This window comes from Teleopsis dalmanni, chromosome 1, assembly GCF_002237135.1.
Source record: "Teleopsis dalmanni isolate 2A chromosome 1, ASM223713v2, whole genome shotgun sequence".
NCBI classification, from domain to species: domain Eukaryota; kingdom Metazoa; phylum Arthropoda; class Insecta; order Diptera; family Diopsidae; genus Teleopsis; species Teleopsis dalmanni.
Genome location: NC_051846.1, coordinates 109,536,078 through 109,553,674, shown reverse-complemented (window position 1 = coordinate 109,553,674; position 17,597 = coordinate 109,536,078). Strand labels below are relative to the sequence as shown.

Below are 17,597 nucleotides of genomic sequence, written 5' to 3'. Positions count from 1 at the left end.
AAAATCTTTATTTATAATAAATCGATGTATATATGAACATAAATGTTCATCCTATTCCAAAACCCTTTAGTACCTAATTTCAAAATCTTTAATTACCTTGTTTCATTTTATAACTTCTAAAAATAAATAAATCTAACCAAACTAGAATATGTATGTGCATTTTTATTTTTATACGGAATCTTATATTAAGCGAATGTTTTGACTTCTACACATGGTTGCAAGAACGGTCGGGTCTACGTTCCGGAGCCACTCGTCACCTACGACGACCAAGTACCACCAAGGGACTCCACAAGCAGGTCCAGACGGGGGGTACAACAACTCGTACACATCATAAATTAAATTCCAGTATAACTATATAAGGTTTTTTAATTATTTTATAAAATAATTATATAAATCTAAGGCCGTGGCAACTTTTCCACTTTCTCTATATAGTAGAAGAACCCACAATTTCAACCTTTTCGACTCACCGCTTAGATGTTGCAACCACCAAAAGGCAATCTTGAATGGATGCTCATTTTGCCTAGCGAGAATAGTGGCGTTAATTATGGGATATCACTTGAGACATTATTGAGTTTGTGACACACTGCATATCCTGGAAACAAAACAGTTCAATTTTGATATAGCACAAACTAGTAAAACTGCCATTTACAAGAATTTAATAATTTCCTCGTATACGCAGTACTTTCGCTTTTCTGGAAAAATTTGGTAAATATTTTTAAAGTTTATATAAGACATTAACCACTACATTATATATATAATACATAAATATACTTAGCAACTACAAAAAAAAAACAAGCACTTAGTTATTTGCGATTTTATTAAGTATAAAAATGAAAAAATTTATGCGTTTTACAAATATTCATCCTTTTATGGATTTATAATATATTAGGAATGAGCACACGCAATTTCACTTCGAAAAGAAAAACGCCTTTATGCTTTCTTTTCTTCTTCAATTGCTTCCTTACTTGGTAATTGATTTTTCTCACACGTTTCAGTATGTTTCAATTTAGATGGATCAAAATTTTCAATTCCAGTTATGAAATTAATCTTCTCCTTTTCTTGTGCAATAACTGGAAAAAATACAATTTATATACACAACACAAAATTTATATTATATATGTTTAATAATCAATTACAAATGCAGATCACATATATATAAAGATAGATACACCGCATTTGCAAATACTTCAGTAGTAGCTTACCTTCACTATTTGGCAACGGATTTTTTTCATTGGTTTCAGTGTGTTTCAATTTAGACTGATTAAATGATGCAATACCAGCACACAAGGATTGTTGGGTTTTTTCTGCGGCGACATCTAATCATATTCATTTTTATCAAACTTTCTTCATTATTCAATATTTAGTTTTCTTACCTTGAGCCGAAGGCAATATAATTTTTTCCTGAGTACTTGCATTTTTTAATTTTTCCGTGTTAAAACCCTCGAGTTGACTTTTTAGATTTTCAGCTACTTTAGGAAGATCTTTTAGTGCAGGAGATGCCATTGTTGCTGTATATATATATTTTATACTTTTTCCCCCAAGGACTACAAATAAACAGCATTTACTTAAATGAATATTGAAACGGGATTATAATATAACACAAATAAATATTAAGAAAATACATTTAAATTTAGGTTATCTGGTTTAATTTTGCAATTTGCATTAGCTCAGACAAAATACTTCTACAAAATAGTATGAATCACAGTTGAATCATCAGTTAATAAAGGCCTATACCGGTAGAATTACCAATTCAATTTAATCAAAATATGCAAACTCTTGTTAGAAACGTAATACAAAATGTCGTTTAATTCCCCTTATGCTGCAGAAAATGCAATTCCACTGAATGTGCAGATATGCTTAGTAGAATGGAGAAAATTGTTAACGTCGAAATCAGTGAACTGCTGAAGAACTAATTTATGTATGTACTTACATATTTGTTTTCAGACTATATTACTTTGCATATTAATTATAATATATGCACCTCTTGTTGTTCCCCCCTTTTACATTTCCAAATTGGAAAATAAAATTAACTTATTACAACTTACAAAAAAAACTTGCAATGAAACAATATGTACTCTCACCATATATCAATTACAAACGCCGACCACTCCTATCAAAGGACTACTCAGAATTAAAGAATGTATAACTTGGATACCAACTCAAGCTATCAACACAGATATGTTGACCAAAGAACACAATAGAAAAGGAAAACTCTATTGTAAGCTTTAAAATGAATTTTGATGACAATTGGTTTAAGATTTAACCTGGCAGCTACATGTGCAAGTAGTTCGAGACAGTTGCATAGTGGTTTTGTTATGAAAAATACGTGAAAAAGTATATAATATAATTGGTGATGTAACTTAATTGAAACTTAATAAGTCGAACTGGTGTTAATTAGCTCATTCAATTGCACAAAACATTTGTTTGATAAAAAAAATACATTAAATAATTTTTATTAAAGCATACATAAACATTTTAAAATAACAAAATAGGCTAATATTAATAAAATTATATTAAATAATTTTCAATAACACTGGTATTAATTAATTAAAAAAAAATCAGAAGCTATTAACGAAATAAATTTATTGAAATAAAATAACTAAAAAATTAAAATCAAATAGAAATACTCATATGGACTTAATATATAACTAATACGTATATATTGTTATTACTTGAAAATGTACTGTTTATTTTAATTACATTGGCAACCCCTCTTTTATATCCAACCACTGTTATTTTTTTTCGTTCTTCTTTAATTAATGTTTGTGAAGGTAAGACGTGTTTTTATTTCACCTGCGCTAACATTGATTATGGGCCCGGGCAACGTGAACGAAATTAAAATTAAAATATGGCACGAATTATTTTTTTTTGTTGTTGTCTGCAATGTAGCCTCAGTTGTCAAGAAACCCACTACAACACCGGCGAGCATACCGGGCTAGCCACCGTGCCATGAGCGGCTTCTGAGGACACTAAATTTGTAACAACAGGTGGACACAACAGACTGAAGCAAGCATCAAGATGCTGGAATATGAAATTTACAACAATTCTTCAAAGTTTTGGGTTGCAGGTGTCGGAGCACGATACAGTGATACTGACTTGAAGATCTAAGTCAGGTTTTATTCTTATGATAGATAAAGTTATAATAAGCTGGTATTCTGAGCGTTAGAAGTGCGTTTCGTTATCAACAACTGAAACAGACTATATTGCAGCAGCTAGCGCAGTAAAGGAATTAATATGGCTTAAGCGTTTTGGTCTGATTTTGGGAATCCAAAGAGGGTGGAGTTCTGCATTGATGATCAAAGTGCAATTCGACTTGTAAAGAATCCTGAATTTCATAAAAGGAGAAAACACATTAACGTACGTTATCATTTTATAAGGAATGCATACAATAAACGTTCGTACATGTACGACGTTTTTTTATTTCACCCGCGCTAACATTGCTAATATAATACTAACATATAAAGTGTTGTTACCACTTTCATAAATTACTTCGGCTTTAATTAATGAATTTTTTTAGATCCTTCATTAAATTTAATGAATAAGTACAGTTAAAATTTTTACCTGAAAAAAATATCATTATACTTAAGTTTGGACTACAAACTTGTTATCCTCACTATATCAAATGTTTGAAAAACATCTAAAAAACAAATTATTCCTTCTGTTACGTTGCAAAGTACTGACAGTATTAATAAATAAACACAATCCATTATTGTTTACGCAAAAAAAATTTTGATATTTAAGATATTGTAATAAACTTTTGTAACAAATTTGGCAGATTACGAGTTGAATACCTGGTGCTTGTAGTCTTAAAAAATTATTTACGAATAATTAAATACAAGAAATATTTCCAAGACCACTGATGATGAAAAATTCAATTAACTAAAATAATTTTAGTTAATATAACAAAGTTTATTTAAAAAATAAAATATCAAAGATATGTAATATGATATAGAGATACTGTAACAAAGTTTATTTAAAAAATAAAATATCAGAGATATGGTGAAAGCGGACAGACGAAGATATAGCGGCTTTCATGTCAAGTCATGTCAAGACTAGCTTATCGAATTTGCGAAGCCAGTGACTACCAGCAATTAAACTACTGTGAATTGAATCACTAACAACAGTCATGTAGATTTTCAACATAATTTCAGCAAAAAACTAGACGCTCTTTAGACAAGGGCGTGCCGCAACGAAGGCAGCAACTATAAGCTCGACTTGCAATTAAAGACCTAGGTACGTCCGCCATTTTTTAATAAATACTGGTACCACTAGGTGATGACATCCAAAAAGCGTCCAAAGATTGTTTTTATTGAAATTGCACATAGTCTACTTAAGCTAATTAGTAATATTAATACGGCGGGAACTTATTATAGTCGACATTAATCTTAATACTTACAATAAAATATTTCCCCTATAATGATTAATGCAAATCAAAAGGCTTAGTTCATTTAAGCCGATATATTAGTCCTTCTGTATGAAGAAGGGATGATGCTTTTGCATTAAATTGGTATTAAAGTCTTTATTTATGTGCTTCAGCATGGATACCTTTCGGGTTTACCAAGAAGCATTAGTAATGACTATTAGTATCTTGTTTTGAAAGCGTTGGATTATATATAGTTGGAATCCATATATTCAAATAGGTTTCAATACCTGCTTGTAAATCATAATGTTGTATATCTACTAAATAACCACTTTAACGAGTTGAATTTTAAATTCAGTTGCTTCCGTTAAATTTCAACGTACTCACACCATCGGAGCTTCGCATCCACAATCATGCCTAAATATTTGGCTGAATTACAATATTGTATTTGTTGATCATCAATAAGAAGCGAAGTTGAAAAATTTTTTTTTGTACGAAACATCCAGATGTGCGGTTTTTGAATGTAAAGTTTTATCTTCCATTTTTTTGACACTGTAATTAACGCTATATCATGTGCGAAAGTAGCTACAGTTGTATTATTTGTACTTGGATAATCACTATTACATAAAAGATACAATAACGGACCAAATATGCTGCCTTGATGGACGCCAGTATTTATAGGACATATATCCGAGAAAGCATGAAAGATACGGCTCAAAAAGAATTTCGTATTCCATTGGGAGGAAAAGCTTAATTTTGTGGAGCAAACCTTTGTGCCACACCTTATCAAAGGCCATCGACACATCGAGAAATACAATTGAGCACACATTCATGCTTTCGAATGTATTTTCTATGGGTCTCAATTCGATGGATTTGATCTATAGTCGAGTGTTGTTTTCTGAATTTAAGCTGGTGATCAGGTATTACATGATTTCCAGATATAATCGGATCAAGTCTTTTTAATATAGATTTTTCAAGCAACTTGGAAGTAAAGATATAGGTCGAAATGACGTGACTTCATTAGCACGCTCATCTGGTTTAAGTACCATTATCACTTTTGACATTTTCCACATTATCAGAATGTATTTAAGTCGTAGTAAAGCATTGAACATTTCCGTTAGTTAAAGATAGTTTTGATGGATAGCTGCCTCAGTATTTCAGAAGTAATCAGGTCAAATCCAGATAATTTCCTTAGTTTGAGTTCAGTATTAATAATTTGAATGACTACTATTTCCGATATGTTGGATAAGTCATTAGATGTTAATGAGAACTGTATGTTATCCAAGTACAATTCGTTGCTATCGCTATTTCCCAAAGTAAAAACGTTGGACAAGTGATCGCAGAAAGCATTCGCGTTTCTTGATTATTTTTCAGCAATTTACCAGCAGTTCTTTTAATAGGCAAGTTTAAAACAACAGGCATTTTTAAATTCTTCGTGCATGTCCATTGTGAGTAGCAGAAAAATTTTGTGTTCACCCACAAAATTTTTCTTAAATTTTGCATAAATTCGTTAAATTTTACTCAAATTGATTTTTGTTTTCTGAATTATTTTAATCAAAGAAACAACAATAAAATTCAAAAACAAAAAATTTATAGTTATTCTTTGAAAAAAAATTAAACACAGTTAAATGCAAAAGCAAAACTTTTTTTTTAAATGCTTATACATTTATTTATTGTATCTTCTCTTACGCCGCGACTAACAATAAGTTGTAAAATCTTGTCACTAATCACATAATATTACGAATTTTCATTTTAACTATACATTGTATAAAATAAAATAAAATAAGTAAACCTTATATCACGAACCTCACTTAGGTTAGGTGTTAGGTGGTTTTTTAAGAAAGCGGTTCAACTTTATCAGATTACTTAAAAAAAAGGTGCGGTTTTTACTTCAAGCTATTGAATATTAATTAATGGCTGGACGGTCAGCTCTTTTTAGGCGGGAAGTAGTGGATAGATGTTCGCGATTTCTTGCTAGGAGATTAACATGCTCTGTCAGCCTTTTATTGTATTTTTTTCTTATATGGTATTGTCAAAACGTGTCTACATTTTAGTTCATTAATTTTAATTCGCCATTTTGATATCCATTTCTCCACGCGAAATAAGTGAGATTGAAGTTGGTTTGAAGCTAACACAACGTTTTTGTTTCGATATAAAATTACCAAAAAATCGTTTGTATTATTAGCAAACGTTGTGGTGACGACTGAGCTACTTATTGTGTCAAGAACACTTCCTTGTGGAACACCAGCTTCTATTGGGAAATTATTAGAAATATATGATTTACATTTAACTTTAAAACTTCTGTTATGCTGATACGATTCTAAACCTGAATAGATATTTGAATGTAAAGAACAGCGTTTCTTATAGGTATAGGAGCCCATTATACCATACTTCGTCAAAGGCTTGTTTAACATCGAGAAATACCGCGGAACAATATTCTCTGACCTCAAATGCGTGTCTTATTTCGTTCGTTATATGATTCACTTGCTTAATAGTTTTATGTTTTTCCCCAAAAACCAAACTGGTGAGAGGGTATTAGGTTTTGACCGTGAAGGAATGGTTTCAGCTTTAAAAGCAGTGCTCTTTCAAAGAGTTTAGAAAGGCATGATAGTAAGCTTATTGGCCTGTATGAAGAGGCAAGCGTGGGATCTTTGCCCGATTTATGAATCATAATAATCATGGATGTTTTCCACTCTGTTGGGTAAAAGCCAAATTTATTAATGGCATTAAAAAGTCTTGTGATAAAATTTATTGCCAAAAAGGGTAAGTTTTTTATCATAATGGGTGAGATATTATCATATCCCGGTGCCGTTTTGCAATCTAACTTATTTGTGATTATTTGAACAAGATCATTGGCCGTGATATACATGTCAGTAGATGGTGCATGTAGATGCTGAGTGGGAAAGTCATAATGTTCTGTTGCAGGATTTTGTTGGAACACCTCTTTTGGGTAATCAGCAAAAACGTTAGATTTTTCTTCATCACTTCGCGCCCAGTTTCCGAGAGAGTTTCTTATTGAAGAATCGGATTCTATGGGGGAACTTATATTTTTGCTAGCATTCTAATTAATTATCTTGCCTGACTTTAGTTTCCTTGCATAATGCAGATCTAAGTCTCCTTTGGGCTTCCTCAAATAAGTTTTTCGATAAAGGGGACCTAGATTTTTGCCATTCACGCCTTAATCTACGTTTTTGTAAAATTAAAATCTCTATGTCACTATTTGTAAGTACTTTATTGAATCTGTAAATTTTATTGTCCACCCCTAAGGTGGAGTTTTCTGCTGCTGAAATCAGAATTGAGTTTAAAATCGAGATTGTCTCTTCAAAATGAAATTCACATTTTATCTTGTAATTTTTGTGTATGTGTGAACTAATGTACTTTTTATATTTGAGCCAGTTTGTTCTAGGACTTGTGAGGCTATTGGAACAGTCTCGTAACTGACGAGCATCAAGTAAACAAAATGTAACTGGAGAATGGTTAGAAGACAAATCGCAGCTTGTGTATGTTGAGAAAAAATTTCTGCACATGTCGTTGGTTACGGCGAAGTCTATTAGGTCTGTTATTTTATTGTTATCGGCAGCACAATATGTTGGCTGCCCAGGAGAGATTACGTCTAATGCGTTTTTTCTATTTAGAATGGAATTGTGTAGCTGTTTACCTTTTGCATTACAGAACCGTGAACCCCAATACATGTGCTTGTCGTTGTAGTCTTCTGCTGCAAGGAATCTATAAACTAAAGTTAAGAAGCAATCCGTAAATTGGGGCTCAGTAATAATGAAGCGAGGGGGGCAGTAAACTGCCGATAAAGTTAAATTTTTTCCTTTGTGTCTAAGGCATATTGATGTAGCTCGCATATAATTATTAGCATATGTACCTAGTAAACTGTGTTTAAGATGCAGATGATGCAGATGTGCTTTGACATCTGGGTGATTATTTCGTTAAGAGTAGTTTGCATAATTGACATAAACTGAGTTAAGCTCTGAGTGAGAGTGGAGATCATAATTTCCAAACTATTACTTTGATTGGATTACGCAACGTATCTTTCTGTAGTGCTGACCTGTGATTCAGTTCTTAATAAATAGGACAGCCTCTGTAGTTTGCGGTGTGATTTCCACTGCACTTGGTACATTTTTTGGAGTTGGAATCCTTTAATGCTTTATCATCGCATTGGAACTACGGTGAAGCTCACCACATGCTACGCACCCTGTACAAAGAGTGGAATATGACTTAGTGTGGCCATACTCTTGGCAGTTTGTGCATTGCACTGGACCATTTCGCTTGTGGAGCTCCTCAACGCTAATTTGTTTGTTGTAGATGTAGATGGGATGACTTTCATTTCTTTTTAGGCTTAGAAGCTTCCGGGTGTTTTGATATTATATTTGTTACTAAATCATATTCACAAATAAAACAATTTTTCATTCTGCTGACTGCTTTATTGCTTTTCATTTCTTACATCTAACATACCATAGTTTCTTACATCTAATTTTCAATAGAATCCAATAGAATTATGTATCCATTTTATTTGTTGATACTTAAATTATTGCGTCTATTTGGTTAATCCAAATTAGACGTATATAAATATACGTATATATTAATATACAAAAAATAGCTTATATATTTATTAGTCATTTTAGTTTATGGTAATTTAATTTACAGTGGCATACATCTGGTTATTAACTGTATGCACTATTGCTTGCAATATGATCCCGTGAAACACTTAATACAAATTCATGACTTGAGCATACCGCAATCCAAATTGCCAAATGCATATTGAAACAATTAAATATGCATACAAATTATTTCAAGATTTCACGCAAGTAAGTGGTTTTGATTTAATGAGCTTTAACATTTCAGCGTAAGACTTGTCTGCCGTCTTGCTAATAAGAATAGCTTCAGGTCTCACTCTTGGCGCTTTAACGAGGTCCAGTTTTGTCACAGTTTTCCTCTTTTTATTTTCCACTAGTTGGCATTTATTGCAAGGCATTTCATGCTCCTTGCTTCCAATTTCTCGAATCTCAACTTTGGGTGGTGGACCGTTCAGTTTCTCATTTGCAGAACGCTTTAGTGCTCTCTGAGTTTGTACGCCAATGGAAGTCACACTCTTAGCTGTTACCGGTACTAGTGACCCTCTTTCTTGTTCCGACCTATACATCTTAACTATCTGCGCTAGCAGGTCCCGCATATCAATATTGATATGTCTTTGAGATTCCATCATCGCAGATAGTTGTAACATAATAGCTTATCTTCAACGCTATCGTCTGGCTCCAATGTTTTTTGAGATGCGTTTTGTTTCCGCATAGGTGATGACCTTTGCCCACTCATACCTTATTAATACGTTTATGAATTATTTAGAAAATTAAAAAGAATTAAGTACCTGTAAATTTCAAATGTACAAATTCAGAATTTACGTTTAACATTAAAATTTTGCTAGTAAATTTGAAATTTGCTAAATAAATTTACAATTTGCTAATTAAATTTATTTTAAAAATAATTATTTCACGGGCTAATTGGTCAGTTATTAAATAAATTTTATTATTTAGTTTTATAAGATTTTTATTGTCCAATATTTCGACTATAATCTATAGTTATCATCGGGGAACTATACATATAAATACATTGTAATTAATATTAAGGTATACATTACATAGAAACAAGAATAAATCACATTTACATTGAAACATGAAACATACATATGTATTTGGAAAATATACAATACTTTGACTATAAGAATCATAAAAATGACATATATATACGAAAAATATATTTATCCTCTTCCGGATTTGTCGAAGGTGTTTTTATACACCTGAGCACAGTGTTCTATGTCACTTTTGAAATTTAGTCTGGTGTCACTTGAAGTTTGAAGGATGTATAACATCTCTAAGAAAAAGCGTTTTTGTTGATGATTTTCTTGGTGTAACACCTTTATGTTATCAAGGTGTGGCTCATGTTTTGATGTAATGCAGTGTGATGCCAGTGACGTTTTTGTGTCAATATTATTTTTATATTTGACATTGTGTTTATGTCCGGCTATACGCGTCTTTAACTTGTTTTTTGTTGTATCAACATATACTTGGTGGCATATGTTGGATCCATCACCTTTACATTTAATTTGATAAATCACATTGTGTCTATCCAAAGTATCTATTTTAGATTTGGTGTTCGAAAACAGCGTCTTCATCGTGTTATGCGTCTTATATGTAATTTTATATTTTTGTTTGTCATATATTGTGAAAGTTGTAATTTGATTGGAGAGTTTTGGAACATATGCCATACTTTTATAAATTTGAGTATTATGGTTTACTTTTTGATTTCTTTTTTCTTTTAAAATTTTTTGAATTACTGGGTTGGGGAAATCATTTTTGTTCAAAACCATTTTGATATTATTTCTTACCTCCTTGTGCAAAATTGTGTCACTTAACTCTAATGCTCTTATAGCCATATTTTTGGATGTGTTACTTATTACATGGTGTGGGTGTTTTCAATTGAAGTTTATAATTCGTCCAGAGGCTGTTGGTTTTTGATACCATTTTGTCATTATACGATTATTATATCGAAATAAAATTTTGTTTTGAAAGTTTTGAATGATTTGTATAGAGAATTTTGGTGCACATCCCCATAACTGAATTCCATACGTCCACACCGGAGCTAAGATTTGCTTGTATATCATTAATTTATTGTTTAGAGAGACGGGTGATTTATTCCCAAGAAGCCAATATAAATTTTTGTATTTGGATTCTAGTTCAACTCGTTTTTTCTTTATATATTCTTTCCATTTCAACTTTGCATCTAAGTTCATGGCAAGGTATTTAGCTGTGTTTGAGTATGGTATTCGAGCACTGCACATAGTTATCGGCAAATAGTCAATTTTTTTGTTTGTGAAATTTACATGGATGGATTTCGCTTGATTGAGCTCAATTTTCCATTTTTTAGTCCAACTAATAATTTGATCAATGGAATGTTGCGTTGCTTCTGTTGATTCGTTTATGGTGTTTCCAGTGATAAGGATCGCTGTATCATCTGCAAACGTGGCAATAACACTTTCTGGTGGGACTTGCAAGTGGGCTGTGTAAATTAGGTACAGAATTGGGCCAAGTATACTTCCCTGCGGTACTCCGGCTTCAGTTGGTTCAAGTGTTGAGTACGCACCTTTATATTTCACTCTGAAGAATCGGCAAGATAAGTACGACCACATAATTTCGGATATTTGTCTCGAAAACCACAGTTCAATCTTATGCACAAGTCCTTTGTGCCAAACTTTATCAAAGGCTTTCGATACGTCTAGGAAAACTGCAGTGCAAATTTTTTGTTCTTCAAGTGCTCTTTCGATTTTGTCGCATATTCTGTGTATTTGTTCTACAGTAGAATGCTTTTTTCGGAACCCAAGCTGATGACTCGGAACTATTTGATTTTCTGTGAGAACAATCTGTATTCTATTAAGGAGAATTCGTTCAAAGATTTTTGATAAAACGGGTAATAAAGAAATTGGACGATACGACGAAACTTCATTAGCAGGTTTTCCTTGTTTGTGTACCATAAGTACTTCCACCACTTTCCAATAAATTGGAAAGTGTCTTAAGCGCAGAGCTGCATTAATTATTTTGCATAGTTTGATTATACCTTTATTAGGGAATTGGTTTAAGATCTCAGCGGTTATCTGATCCCAACCAGGAGCCTTTTTTAGTTTCATATTTCTTATTTCATTTTTTATTTCTCTTAGCGAAGTTGGTTTTATTGCTTGGTTTAATGGATTTAAATTAGACGTAGGAAGATTATTTCCATCGTCATTTAGTGTAAATGTTGCCTTAAGAAATTTTGCGAATAAATCTGCTTTTTCTTCGTCACTTTTGGCCCATGATGTGCCATCTGCTTTAATAGGAGGATTATGTTTTATAGGATGTTTTACTGCTTTCACGGCTTTCCATAGCGAGTAATCTGTGCGTTTCTCATAGGAAAGGCTTCTAAGATTCTGTTGTATCTTATCGTTTTTAATATTATTGATAAGTTTTCGTAGTTGTGCAGTTTTGCTATTTAATTCCGTTTTATCAGTTGGTGATCGTGTTCGTTGCCATTTTTTACGCAATTTCCTTTTTTCCCATATTAGTTTATTTATTTCTTTTGGAAGAGTTGGTCTAATCTGGTGTTTAGAGAACTGAGAAGTACTCATCCATGCTGATTTTTGAATCTGCTGTGTAAATAGAAGAACTTCGTTATCCACTTCAGTCGCTGAGTTTAGATCAGAGTTAATATTAAGAGTGTTTTCAAGGTGCAGCCTAAAGTAATCCCAGTTAGTAGATCTATTTATTAGATAAGGCTGCGGTTCATTTATGACTACACTTTTATTAATAGAGAGGTGCACAGGTGAATGATCAAAAGAGAGATCGTATCCATTTTCTATTTGTAAGAGTTCTTTTGGTATTTTTTTAGTTATAAAAAAGTTAATCAGATCCGGTATTTTTGCTGGGTCAGTTGGCCAATATGTTGGGCTTCCAGTTGATAAGACATCACATCGTGTAGCTTGTATGGGTTTTAATAGTTCTCGGCCCTTAGTTGTAGTTAATCGCGAACCCCAATGGACATGTTTAGCGTTGAAATCGCCGCCAATAATGAATTTATTTTTAAATTTAGAAAAGAAGTTTATATATTGATCTGTACTAATAGAATGTCTTGGAGGACTGTAGACCGAAATAATTGATAATTTTTGATTTTGTACTTTTATTGTAACAGTTGTGGCTTGAAACTCGTTACAGCTGATATTTTCCTCTTCATAGTGACTGATGGTTTCCTTTATTATAATAGCACTTCCCCCTCGTGCATTGTTATTCGGGTGAGTAGTGTGGTAAGTTTCATAACCTCTAAATTTTATATGTGATTCCCTCGTAAAGTGCGTTTCTGCTATTAGACATATATCGATGGACTTTTTGTAAAGAATAGTCTGTAGTTCGTTTTGTTGATGTAGCAGCCCATTTGCGTTCCAGAGCATAACTTTTATTGAAGACTGCATTACATACGGTGTTTGGGAAGGATCTGTTCTAGTTTACTTATCCGTTCATCTAAAACTTTATTAAATTTTTCCTGGTTTTGTAGCGGTTGAAGTACCAACTGCAAGGTTGAAGAAATTTCTCCAGGGTTTTGAGAGTTATTATTTGATTTTAGTGCTTGGGCATATGAAGGTGTTTCATAATTTTGTGTTAGTTTAGAAACTGGCAAATTTTTTATATATTCAGTGGCAGCAGAGTTGGATTTATCTGGCTTACTACTTTGGTTATCTTTCTGAACGGTTTTGTTTCGCATCTTTTGTAGCTCTTTGGCTACAATACATTCGCGATAGTTAGCTGGATGAGATTCGCCACAATTGCAGCATTTTGGTAAAGTTTCTGCTGGTTTTGTATAGCTTGTTGTTGGATGCTTTTCCGTACATTTAACACATCTTGCCAGTTTTAAACAGTAGTTCCTTGTGTGACCAAGAGTTTGACAATTTTTACACTGAGGTATTTGGTTTGGTCTTTTTACTGCTTCAATGGAGACAATAGTAGCTAATATATTATTTATTCCGTAAACCTTTTTAATGTCTTTAATAGACTCAAAGGTGAGCAGAAACATATCTAATGGCTTCTTTGTTTTCCATTTAAATTTCCGATCTGCTCTTATGGCTTTGAGTCCTTGTCTCTGTAAGTCCTCGACAATAAGTTTAGGTTCACAGGAGTGATGCAGGTTTTTAACAATAACACGAATAGGTCTTGTTTGTTTATCTTCATATGAGTACCAATCTATTTTAGCATTAGACAGCAGTATTGTTTTGCTTCTGTAGTCATCTGCTTCTCTGGTATTGAGCTTATACTTCCCATTATTTATAAGCTGGAATGAAAAATCAGTTTTTGCTGTATTTTTAATGTCTTCGTAAATCTTTATGCAATCAGTAACTCCTGATATCATTATTGGAGGGGGAGAATGCACTTTGGGGCCTTTAGTATTTAATAGAATTTTCGGTTTCGGATTGGCATTTGTATTTTTATCATATGAAACATGAAGCTCTAGAGAAGATTCAGCTTTTCGTTTTTTATTCGGACGTTTTTGATTCAATATCCTGTCAGTTTCTAACGTCAATTCCTCTTCATCAGTGTGATACTGAACACTCGTGCTATCTGATTTTGCATGAACAGCATTTTTATCAGCTTCTTTTTTTTGTGATAGTGTACTATTCATTTCTGCCTTTAGTTTTTGATTTTCTTTTTAAAGGCTTTCACAACTGATTTCTAATAGATTTATTTTTTCTGTTAAAAATTTAATGTTACGTTTTAACTCATTTAGCATGTTATCTTGAGTCTGATCCAAAGGTCTTTCATTTTTATATGAAGGGGAGGGAATATTCCTCATGGCATCTTGCATCCTTTTAGGCTGAGTTATTCATCATAGTTTAAAGCCTAAAATAAGGTTTATGTCGATGACCGATTTGAAAAATGTCTAGTTGTTTAAGTGTTGTAGTTATCCTGTAGCGCACAGTTTTCACGAAATAAACCAAAATTACGAAAACAAATATGTATAATTGAAAGAATTGAACAAAATATAAGAGTCACAATATATTTACAGTTTAGTTATTTAAAATTTTTAGGTTCATAAATAAATAAAAAATTTATTTTTATTTAAGTTTTTGAAGGTACTTATAACTTACACTGTGGCAACGACACATTTGCAATTTTTTACTTTCGTTAAGAAAAGCATATGCTGTCTCTATCAGCTGTTGAGCAAATAAATTTTATTTTTATTTTTTTTGCGTTTGTTTAATTTGCAAATTAAAGTTTAATTTTTTAGAATAAAAAATTTTTAAATTCACAAAACTGAACTTCACCTTTTAAAATCGGGCACCGTTTTGATAAATTGTTTTTTATTTATGATCAATGGATCAAGTGTTTATAACTTTGAAATATGAAATTTAACTTTTCAGATTAAAAACAATAGAAGTTGCGGAGCGATCACTTTTCGCGCGTGTTTTTATTCACTTTGTAATATTTCTGTGTTAATAATTTAATTGCTGCCTCTATCAGCTGATTTTGTATGTGTGCAATTATTTTGCAAAAAAAAGAACACCAAAAATTCAATAAAATAAAAAACGATAAATGAAAATTCAAAAACTAAAGAATTTAAAAAGAAATTTATGAAAAAATAACACTTATCGGCTGCAGTTTTTCATCGCTCCAAGTGAGTATATTATATTCCACCGCATTTAAGAACTTTCTATCGTACATACAGTTCAATTACAGGAGTTATATACCGAACCAGCGGACCACACTCGAAACGCGTGCAATCACGGCAAAAAACACGGACATTATGGTTGTTGTGATGACCAAATTGTGTTGTGCAATGTTGTGTTATGTTCTGTTCTGACGTGATGTGTTGTGTTGTAGGCTTAGCTTTGTGCTTTTGTGGAACTCGTTTTTAATAGAATATTAGCTGTGTCTATCAATACTTTTTTGCTTTAAATGTTGATCTGCTGTCTCTGTCAACTATTTAAGCATTTAATTTTAAGTAATGCAAAAAGAAAATAAACAAAAATCCGAAAAAGCTATTTTTAAATTAATATTTTATGCACTTTTTACTTTTGGAATTGTTTTTTTACTGATAATTTTATTCTTTTTGTGTTTTTATATAAATTACAAAAGTGGTTTTTACAAAAATATTTGGTTTAAATAGTTTTAAGACTGTGAATTTTAAATTTTTCGGAGACCGACTTGAAAACACGTCCGCTCACTAGAAATGTTGTTATGTTAATCACAAATTAATTTTTGAGTTGGAAATTCTACTCCTTTATTTTGTCATTACTTTATGACAAACGTTAGTATAATTACTTCAGCATGTGTTTGGCAATTTGGATATCGGAATCTAGAACATATGAAAATGTGTCATGTATTATGTACGATCATATTGCAAGCAATAGTGCATGCAATATGATTTGCCCTATTTTACAATTAGTCACCATATGTATTTCAACTGTTAAGAAAATTATATTGTTGACCAATGACGTAAGTATATAGAAATCAGAAATACTGTAACCAATAGCATTTGAGTAAATAATTAAATGTAAAATATGGTACCGAACTGTTTTCAGTATTATTTGTTATATTTTGTTTTATTTAAAAAATGCTTTAAGAGTAAAAAAACCCTTTTATTGCATCATATTAGAACTAATAAAAAAAATAACAAAAAAGAGAAAAAAAAAGAGAGATAATATATTCACAATATATAACAATTTACAAATTATTTAATAATAAAGCAAAAAAAGAAGAAATTGAATTAAAAATTAAACTTAAAAATTAAATTAATTTAAAATTAAAAAAAAAAATGACAATTAAAAAAAAATAACAATTAAAAAGAATAGAAAATAGAAATAACTGTCAGAACGGGTGGTATCAGGATAATTCATTAATCAGCAGTTTTTTAAAAGTTCCTGCTTTTGTTGTGTTTCTGGTTTCACATGAAAGCGAATTCAATACTCTGATAGAAGTTTAATCTTGGAATAATAAATAAAAGAGATCTATTGGATCGTGTTTGTTGCAGACATTCAAAAAGGTATTCAGGTGATTTAGTATTTATCAATTTAAATAGGAATAGACAGACACGAATCTTAATAAACTGTTCAATGTCATAAGATTGCATTTCTGAATTTACCCAGATATTCAAATCTTCTGAGACCGTAAACATATCGTGTCATGGAATTGGTTAAACTTCTTAACTTAGTTAGAAGTTTAAAAGGTAAACATAAACATAACATTGCAAATGTATGCGTGTCAAACTGAAGAAACACAGCAAATTTCATTGCGTAAACTCTATGAACTCACATCACACTTTCTTCCCTCTCTCATATATAAGTAACCGGTTTTCAAGTTCATGTTCATGTTACGTTCATGATAGTGTAAATCGGCCCAATGATTATAAAAATAAAAATAAATCTGAATACAATATAAAAATCTGTGTTTGAAATTTAGTTGGTGAACATATCTCCACAATTGTAATCACAGAGTTATGCTGAACGCAACGATTCCACAACGTGATCAGTGAAATGCGCTGACACGGCACAACGTGCACGGATAACATAGCTTGTCAAGCATACAAGAAGCGGGTGAAAATCAACTCAGAGCAGAACTGAAGTCTGTAATGACTTCAATGCTATACATTAAAGTAATTAATAAATAGCAATACCTACATATAAATGTATTCATAAATTGTGTTATTTATTATATTA

The 17,597-nt window shown here is 31.8% G+C and overlaps 1 protein-coding gene across 1 annotated transcript; it reads right to left on the bottom strand.

The window, feature by feature from the left end:
• Window positions 1–802: 802 nt before the first annotated feature.
• Window positions 803–2,188, bottom strand: LOC119675735 (thymosin beta-like). The gene is made up of 4 exons (XM_038086943.1): window positions 2,082–2,188; window positions 1,374–1,544; window positions 1,203–1,316; window positions 803–1,070 (listed from the first exon to the last, which is right to left on the bottom strand). Exons 2-4 carry the CDS (start codon window positions 1,501–1,503, stop codon window positions 931–933), a joined length of 384 nt encoding a protein of 127 aa, XP_037942871.1. The 5' UTR covers window positions 1,504–1,544; window positions 2,082–2,188; the 3' UTR covers window positions 803–930.
• Between the last annotated feature and the right edge of the window lie 15,409 nt (window positions 2,189–17,597).

Coding starts and splice junctions, on each gene's coding strand:
- LOC119675735 (XM_038086943.1), bottom strand. CDS start 1,503: ATGGCATCTCCTGCACTAAAAGATCTTCCTAAAGTAGCTGAAAATCTA. Junction 1,317..1,373: donor TATATTGCCTTCGGCTCAAG/GTAAGAAAACTA, acceptor GAATATGATTAG/ATGTCGCCGCAGAAAAAACC. Junction 1,071..1,202: donor TCCGTTGCCAAATAGTGAAG/GTAAGCTACTAC, acceptor TATTTTTTCCAG/TTATTGCACAAGAAAAGGAG.